At 46.5% G+C, this 9,518-nt stretch overlaps 1 protein-coding gene across 1 annotated transcript in view; it reads left to right on the top strand.

Moving 5' to 3' along the window:
• The window catches only part of LMAN2L (lectin, mannose-binding 2-like), a 21,089-nt gene that overhangs the window by 5,601 nt on the left and 5,970 nt on the right, over window positions 1-9,518 (top strand). The window contains exons 3-6 of the mRNA XM_015408149.1: window positions 559-672; window positions 4,604-4,636; window positions 8,263-8,424; window positions 8,543-8,657. Of these exons, the coding sequence (XP_015263635.1) occupies window positions 559-672; window positions 4,604-4,636; window positions 8,263-8,424; window positions 8,543-8,657 (424 nt within the window). The remainder of the gene's footprint in view (window positions 1-558; window positions 673-4,603; window positions 4,637-8,262; window positions 8,425-8,542; window positions 8,658-9,518) is intronic.

Raw genomic sequence — 9,518 nt, 5'->3', positions numbered from 1 at the left:
ACAGGAGTCTCCTATCATGGGAGGTGTGGAATAAGCAAAGAGCTGCTTGGAATAAAAGCTCTTAAATATCCTGGTCCTGAGGGCTGCAATTCTGGTTTGCTTGTTCCTTGCAGACCACTGTATTTCCTTCCATCTGACAGCCACCAGGCGGGTGGGTGTTAAAAGCAGCTGATATTTTAAAATCAAGCTGCTGCATTTTCCCTCTGTGCCTTTGAGGGCTGCAATTCTGGTTTGCTTGTTCCTTGCAGACCACTGTATTTCCTTCCATCTGACAGCCACCAGGCGGGTGGGTGTTAAAAGCAGCTGATATTTTAAAATCAAGCTGCTGCATTTTCCCTCTGTGCCTGTAGTCCAAGAATCCATGCATGGGAGAGAGCTGTGAGCATCCGGCTGGTGGTTTCTTTGAAGACTGCCACTGATGCTGAAGAGACATGCTACTCTTCGGTTAAGTTGTCTGGAGAATCCTAAAAGTGTGGCAGGGACCTCTAAGGATCCCTGGATCCAAAGTGAAGAACCACTGGCTTTGGACCAGGTTCTCAAAGCAGCTGTCCGTGGTAGCCCATTGTGAACTCAGTGAAATCTGTTCTAGGGCCTGTCTTCGGGAGCAAGGATAACTTTCTAGGGCTGGGAGTGTTTGTAGACACCTACCCAAATGAGGAGAAGCAACAGGAGGTAAGGTGACCTCGGAGTAGCTCCACAAGCAGCGGGGGAACTGTGTGGGTGGGGTGGGGGCATGCCTGATGTCCTTGTCCCTCTGTTGGAGTGAGGTGGAGGGGATTGGTTAATCCTGAATTTTCCTTCTGGCTTTTGAGCATTCAGCAGACTTTGAGCACGTTCACTTAAACATATCTGCACACCAGTGAGAACTACAGCCCTGTCTCCTGCCCCCCTTTCTTTGAAATGAAACCTTAGATTTTCAGGTGGTTGTTTATTTTCCCCCCTAAATTGTGTCTTAAAACTGCTTGCATTCATCTCTTGCATTATGAAAGTGATCCTAGTTTAGTTTCATTTTTGAAATAAGCAAACCGTGCTGTTCAGCTGGCTGTTTTAAACGTGTGTTTTAATTTGGATGGTCTGTTCTTGTACTCAATGAGATGGCCGTTGATCACTGTAAACCTTGTTTCCTTATGCAAAGACTTTCTCAGTCTATATTTATGGATGGAAATGGGCATACACTTGAAACTCTGAGGTGTATATGCAGCATTTTAAAAAACACTGCATGTGGCCCTGACCTGGATAGTCCAGGCAAGTTGGATCTCGTCAGGTCTCGGAAGCTAAGCAGGGCCGACCCTGGCAAGTATTTGGATGGGAGACCTCCAGAGAGTACCAGGGCTGGGAGGCAGAGGCAGGCTATCAAGCCACTTCTCTGAACATCCTCCATGCCCCAGTGGGAGTTGCCAGAGGTCGCCATGACTTCCAGGCACGGGCGGGCACACACACAATGCAAAAATACCAACCCCCCCCAAACCACTGCATGTGGATTAGAAATATTAATGAACGTTGCCCAGTACTAGGGACTTTCTGAAGGGTTTCATCTCCAACTGTTTTGCTGATACTGAATTATGTATGTTTGTTTATTAAAACATCTGTACCCCTATAGAGTTACACCCTCATCCCCAAGTAATAACCTGTTTGGATTGTGTTTCCATTCTGCGGTGCTTTTGCATCTTCTGGAGTTTAACCCCAAGCTTGAATCCTGTTAACTCTTGTCAAGGAGTCCAAAGCTGAACCTCATGGGTTCCCAGGGCTGTTGTACACAAGAAGCCAAACCTTCTCTTTATTTTATTAAAATACTATAAAGTTTTATTTAATGTTTGTCAAAATAAAGATTTATTCCACTGGCAACGCGATACATTAAAATCATACAGCAGGAAAAAAAATGAGAAAACTAGCTTAACTATCTAACACATTTTCAAGAGTTGCGTTAGATGGCACAAACCTTAAGTCCAAGAGTCTAAGGCTCAAGTGTTCTTTTGTTAACTGACTATTGCAATATAAAGCATATCATAGTCCAGTCAGTCAGAATCCAGGCTAGCCTGTTTCTTCAGGGCGTTAACTCAGTTATAGTTTTTTGGCCAAGGAGTGTCAGATGATGACACCCAATCAGAACACACTCTTGCTGGAACCCACTAGAAAATTACCTCGTCATTCCTGATTCTGCCTCTCCCATCCTGTGGGCCATGAACAGCTAATTACCACATCTCCATGAATTTTCATGACTAGCTAATCACCACATCTCCGGCTCTGGCCTTGAAGATGATAAGGGCTATGTAGGCTGAGAGGTCAATTAGTAACACCTGCAGAATGTAACCAGCCCATAACCATTCAGATTAACCTGGGGGGGGGACGACGACCCAGGAGTGCTTTGCCTCACAGCTGTTTTGTGTCCCAAGTCCAATATCACAATGTCTAACCTGTAAATTCACTTTTGGGTTAGCTGTTTCAGGCAGACCCCTTCAAGAACTTGGGTTTTGCTTGCACAGGCGCATAGCTGAGCCATTTGGTCCCCTTTGCAGGCAGAGATATGGAAAGAGATTCCATGTGGAGTATGTGATTCATGCTGCTGAAGAGCACATGTGAATCATGCAGCTAAGTGGGTGGGGCTAATGGGAATGACTAACATTAAGGAAAGGTTGATGTCACTGGTCCCGCCCACACAACTGCATTATTTGAATGTGCTTCCCACCTATATGGGATCCTGCGAAAGTGGCTCTTGGTCACTGGGTGCATCTTAGAAATGTGGTCATGGTTTTGAGGAAATCCCACGTGGGGAAAATCCCTGATGCTTGGATGTGGGATGTCTGCAAGCCTGATGCTGGAGCATTGTTATATATTTCTTCAGTCCTAGTTAACAAGTAACCTGTACTGTTTACCAGACATCATGGGGGGGAAATGGCACATACTTGACTTTTAGCACTGAAAGGTCTCAAAAAATACTGTAACATTGAATAAAAAGGTAAGCAGAATAAAAAGGTAAGCAAAGTGTTCCTTGCACTCTGTAACCAAGCTCTTTCTGAGTCTTCAGCCCACCATACCAGAAAGAAAGAGGATTCCCAACAGCCCTTGCAGTGATACACCAGAGGGCTGGTTTATACAGTCAGCTGAATCTAACAGTACACCTTTGCCTGAAATGTAGCACTTCAGGGTCAGAAGAAAGGTAGCCACTAGACTCTGCTGCCTCTGTAAACAGACTGAGGCCTTGAACTTTGATGTCAAGAGTGTAGTCCTGTTTGAGGGTGGGGAGATTCTTGTTCTTGGGTTTGTGTGACAATTGAAAGAGAAAGCTTTGTGAAAGCCAAAACAAAATAACAGGTTGCCAATTTTGTTAGCAAAGGGCTAAAGTTGTAAGTTTAGCCCTTTGCTGACTAAATTGGCAGCTTTGTTCAGGGCCTGGTTTGTGTTAAAACATTACAACCAGATAGAACACTGAGAGTCTCTCTTTATGCCAGAGCAGAATGCACTGGTAATATAAGGGATGGTGTCAGTGGGAAAGGAGTAGTAGAAGAAACAGCTGAGAACACACTCTGAAATGCAGCAACTGGCTTGGGACACCGTAGGCCTGCATAGCATGTGGCTTAACAGGGTTGATGTCAAAAGAACTGCTAGGGTACATAATCTCAAAGTTTGGATAGGGAAGTAGTTTTTCCTCATTTTGTTTATTAAAATGAGAGGAACGCTTTATTTTTGCATCTGAAAAAGTTTATTTTTAGAGAGTACATGATTCCCCACCACCACCGAGAAGCTTACCTGTTGTGCTTCTTTGTGATTCTCTGATCTGGGTGTGTCTCCATGGCAGTGTAGCCCAGAGCAGCTATTCTGGCAGTGAAAGAATGGGCAAGTGTTTGTAAAGAATAAGATGGATAATTCTGATCCATCTTTGTACTGGGTGAAGGACAATTGAACAATCCAGTTGTACTTGCAGCAGCACAATTACTGTCTCCCTCTCAAAGGCTGATAGAAAGGGCGCCTAACTCAAGGGGACATCTGCCTCTGTGGGTAGACACAGGTGCTTTCAGTGTCTGAATCAGTCTTTATAGCACACAACGGGGGGAATAACTGTGCTAAGAGCTCCATACATATGCTTTGTTGCTTTCTGAGAACTAAAAATCTGTATGTGTTATCAAGCGCCTGACAGTCCCCAATGTGTGGCCAGTGGGCTGTGTTTGGCCTTGTGGGTCATAAGTGGTGCAGACCCGTTTAGGAATCTGGGAAACATATTTTTTGGGGGGGTCCTTCTTATGCATGTGTATATTGCACAAGGGTAAAATTCACACTGGTTCTTGCCCCTCTCCTTTGTTCCTTGGCCTGTGTATGTTGCTCTTTTTACTTATTGGGTGTGTTGGGGTGTCCCCCACAGCTTGGTTAACACATGTCCCCCTCCCACTGTGCTCTAAATGTAGGAAGGGACTGCAGAGCCCCTTCCCAATATTAACCTGGATCGCCAGGGCCAGAAGAAGGGCAAAGCTGGCATTTCCCTCTGGGTGGCCAGATGAAGTTTTGTTCCCCAGTTTATACATGGATGCTAAATTGCCTGTCGGGTGACCGTCTCTCGCTTCTGTACTCCTTCTTTTTTTGCTTTGCAATAACCGTTCTGGATCCTCAGGCCCAGAAGAGGAGGTATTCCTCAGGAAACCAGGTACTTGAAGATGCTCCCCTCGCCTTGTCTTCAGCTTCTAGCAACCCCCTTCTCTCCATCTGAGTTGCAGACATATCTTGGGAATGAGGGAGCTGCATTGTTTGGAGCCAGCAGGAGAGTCATTAAACTGTAGTTCCCTGGCTGGGCCATTCTCTGTCTCTCCCTTGTTCCGGGGCTCCCCCCTCCATCCTGCCTTGTTTTGGCTGCATCTCTTTGGAGTTAACTTGTGTGTTCCTTTTCTTTCTGCCTGCTTGTTTGTTGCTGTCTCTTGTGTGGAACCAAGATTTAAATCCCTCCCCTCAGCCAGAGATTGCTTGTGTGGCCCTGAGTAAGCCTCATGCTCCAGGCCACATTTCTTCATCTGTAAACCGTGATTATTCCCTAAAACCAATCTGGACCAGTTAACACAGAAGAATTCCTTTGGCCTACAGCTTCCTCCCTTCCACTGGTGCTGCTTTGCAGGGACCTAGTGAGCGGGCTAAAATTCTGACAAGGTGACGTGTATTCTGCACAGAGAAATAACTTTCTGCCTGTCCTTTTAAGGGCCTCATGGGTTCTCTTTGGCCTCTGTGAAACATCTGATCAGCTGTTGGTGGTTATGTTTTCAATTGGATGGCATCCCATTTTTTTAAGTCTTGTTCCCAGTGTGCCAAGGCTGCAGCCTGTTGCCAGCCAACACCCTGCATCCACTGAAGTTAGCAAAGCCTACACAAGATGCTTATGATAAATTCAGGTGGGGTAGCTGTGTTGGTCTGAAGCAGCAGAACAAAGTTGATTCCAGTGGTACCTTTAAGACCAACAAAGTTTTATTCAAGGTATAAGCTTGCACACAAAAACTTATACCTTGAATAAAACTTTGTTGGTCTTAAAGGTGCCCCTGGACTCCAAAGATGCTGATGGGGAGGCCTTAAGATCATGACCTGAGTAAACTTCATCTCTTTTGTTTGTTTAGCATCCAGCCTGTGGAAGCGTTCTGGAGAATTTTGATGCTTGCACACAGTGTCTTGGGGTGGTGGTGGTGGTCTTAATAAAAAGGTTTTACATGGCTTTTGTTTAGCTATGGACCAATGTAGCTTCCTGCTTTCCCCTCTCTGTCTTTCCTCCAGTGTAACCCAAACTGCCTGGTGGGTGAAGAGGGCTTTCTCCATTTCTTACAATACTAGAACTGCTGGGCCAACCAATGACATTAGTCGGCAGTAGGTGAAGGCCAGATAAGGACTGATTTGCACCCACAGCATTTAGAACTTGCTGCCAAGAGATGTGGCAGTGGCCTCAGCTTACATGGCTTTTAAACAGGTTTGGACTATCTGTATGCAAGGCCTGCCAGTGGCTGCTTCTATCAGCTGTGGTAACTAGAGTTTCCAGGTTCAGAGCAGCTGTTATGTGTGTGTGTGTGTGTGGGGGACACACAAATGGGGCAGGCTGCTTCCCTCATATGGTGCTTGTGGTCTGAGAGCCAGTTTATACTGGTTAAGAGTGTGGACTCTAATATGGGAGAACCAGGTTTGGTTCCCCACTCCTCCTCCACATGCAGCTGCTGGTGTGACCTTGGGTCAGTCACAAGTTCTCTCAGAGCAGTTCTCGAAAGAGCTCTCTCAGCCCCACCTACCTCACAGGGTGTCTGCTGTGGGGAGGGGAAGGGAAAGGAGATTGTGAGCCACTCTGAGACTCCGAGTGAAGGGGGGGGTATAAATCCAATCTCCCCCTCCTCCTTTCTGCATGAGCATCTGGTTGGCTGCTGTTGGAAACAGGGTGATGGATTAGAGGGACTTTTAGTCTGATCTACTGCAGCAGTTCTTGTATTCTTTGCCAGGGAGGGTTAATTCTCCAATTTGCATTGTGCACACACATTTGGATTTTCACTCCCATGTTGTTTTGCATAGTCCTGCCTCTGCTGGCCTTGGGGAAGGGGGAAGGGGCAAAGCACAGAAGCTCTTCCTCCCAGACCTTGGAAATCTTATTCAGCCCCTCCCCCGACTTCAGACACTGGCCTGGGTCCCTCCAAACACATTTTTCAGCCACAAGGGCTATAAACGTTTTGCTTAATGGAAACTGAATTTCTAAGAAACTAAATTCTGTACCTGGGGCTACATTTTTCAGGCTTGTTCAGAACGGCAATGGATACAGTAAGAATACATTCTGTCCAGAAACCTTTCAGAAAAAGGCAGGATACTCTCTGTTTAGAGAGAGAATTTGCAGGTCTCCTGAATAGGATCATGGGAAGACAGCATTGGATGGTCCTGTTTCACTGCCTGGAAGTAGTGTGAACACTCACTGCTCTCATTTGCCCTGTGTGTGGGAGGGGGCGTGTTTCTGGTTGCGAGGCATCCGGAACAGAGATGAGGAACCTCATCCTCTGCTTTGGTTAGATGTTTTGATCTATTCAAATAACCAGTTGTTCCAGGTCAGGCCAGCACTGATAAGGCAAGCTACTTGCTGGATTTTATAGAGGCTTAAGCCAAAGGCTACATGAAATACAACGAGAGACTTGAAACACACCCTTCACTGCTCGAAATTGGAGTGTGTGTCATTCCACATCTGTTGTGCCATGTGAAACTGGCCTATATCCTCCTATTCCCTCTAAGCAAAACCTGAAGCTTGAGGAGAACTTCCTTCCAATGGAAGAGCCTCTTGGGCTGGAGGAAGGCTTCTTCAGTCTAAAGTTGGATGCCGCCTGCTACTAGGATGTCCTACTTGGGCCATAACCTGGAGCAGGAATAGGCAGTCTGTGGACGAAATCCAGCCCTCTAAAACCTCTGTCAAGCGTTTATCGCAGTGTTATATAAAGGTTGGCACCATCGTTCACTTTTGAGGAAAGGAAGAAAAGTAGTGGAATGTGAATGGGAGAGCGAGAGAGCGAGCTAACTATCTCTTGGATGTGGTGTTGAAAGTGAATAACCTCTGCTGAATTTTGTTTAGGTGCAGAAACAGGAGTGATGTGCCAGTGATACTTCAGGCGGGGCTGTCAGCATCCCTTGATGACCACTGGAATTCACAAAACTTGATCTGGGAATGTCAGGCATTCAGAGCCTGTGCATGTGATACCCTGGCTGTACCTGGGCACCTGCACTCTCAGAAGCCTTGATAGGTCAGGGGCACCGACATGATCAGAGAACGTGTCCACCACTGAGGGGTCTAGTTTGTGTAGCAGAGTATGCACTGCTCTCCCATCCAATATTCCCTCTAAGCTGTGGAGTCTTGTGAGCAAAAATTCTACTTTGTGAGCTACTGGCATTAAAGTTGTGAGCGAGTGATTTGGCTGCTGCATAAATTAGTTTGCTCTGGAGCCCTCCTTCCTGAGCTAAGACAAAAGTGTGTGAGCTAGCTCACACTAACTCAGCTTAGAGGGAACACTGCTCCCATCTCCCATCTATAAAAGCATGCCCTCCTTGGTGCAAGTCCCTGGTGTAACCTTTTGCTGTGACATATTTCCTAGACTAGAAGGTGATCTCTGGCTGAGACGCTTGGCAGAATAGGTTGCTATTGTGCTTGCTGCAGATCCATTCTGTCACCCTTGGCTCCCTGCATGTGCCTTCCCCTTTTATTGCCCACATGAAACACCTGGATGTTGAAGGGCAATGTGAAAAGTAGCTGCCACCTGACCTTTGATCCCATCTCCTCTTCAGCGCGTGTTCCCTTATGTCTCTGCCATGGTGAGCAACGGCTCTCTAGCCTATGACCACGACAGGGATGGGAGGCCCACGGAACTGGGCGGGTGCACGGCAATGGTGCGTAACCTCAACCACGACACTTTCCTGGTGATACGCTATGTGAAGAGGAGGCTAACCGTGAGTGTCTCTTTCCTTTGGCCCCATTGCCCCCCTGTCCCAGCACTCCTCTCATCCAGCCCTGGAGAGGACTTGGATGGAAGGTTTGCCTGGATAAATGTCTTCTCCTGTGTTTCAGATCTTACTCGACATAGATGGCAAGCATGAATGGAGAGACTGCATTGACATCCCAGGGGTTCATTTCCCACGAGGATATTACTTTGGAGTATCTTCTGTCACAGGAGACCTGTCAGGTATGGCTGCTTTTATAGCAAGCTTAAAATCTGCCTTACACGCATCAATCAACTGGCTTTATATTGAGTTGGGATTGTTTCCTCTGACTGGTGCTGGCTCTCCAGAGTCTCAGGGAAGAGGTCTTTCGGACTTCTGGTGTATGATGACACGCTGGCGGACGCATATCCCAGACCTCCCGGGGATGTGATCTGCGCACCAGCAGAAAGGATGGGGGCGTATTTCAGAGACTTTAGCAAGTTTTCATAAAAGTAAACAATCCATAAAGATGGCGGAGAAGAGGGCAGAGAAAGACAAACCAGCAAAAGTGAAACCAGCCGGGACCATGAGCCCCAGACTGGAAGAGGTCACTGAGTTCTCCAAAATGTTGGCAGATACCTTGCGCCCTCTGCTGGACCAGATGACTAACATCAAACAGCAGCTGACGACTCTAAACCAAAATCTTGCAACTCAGCAGCTTCAACTGACTGAGACTTTAAAAATAATGGAGCAAATGGCTGAGAAGGTGAAGGAAATGGACGCCAACACTAAAAAAGTCAAGAAAAAGGTGCAAAAGCTGGAAAAGAAACAAGCTTCGGAAGAATCACAACTTTTACAGCTGCAAATGCAGAAAGCAAATTTGGTCCTACGGTTTCAAGGGGTCCCAGAATTAAAAGGTGAGAATCTAAAACAACTCCTGAGTGAAGCATTAGCCCCAGTTACAGATTTGAAAGCGGAGTATCTTGCAAGTGAAATGGATGTGGTCTATAGATCCCATGTACATCAAAAAGAACAATCTGCCTGGGGAAATAGTAGCCAGATTCTCAAAGCGACATGTGAGGGATTCTATCCTGAAAGCAACTACAGGAACACTCTTGAAAATC

This window comes from Gekko japonicus, unplaced genomic scaffold, assembly GCF_001447785.1.
Source record: "Gekko japonicus isolate JY-2015 unplaced genomic scaffold, Gekko_japonicus_V1.1 scaffold139, whole genome shotgun sequence".
Taxonomy (NCBI): Eukaryota; Metazoa; Chordata; class Lepidosauria; order Squamata; family Gekkonidae; genus Gekko; species Gekko japonicus.
This window is presented reverse-complemented; position numbering and strand designations above follow the sequence as displayed.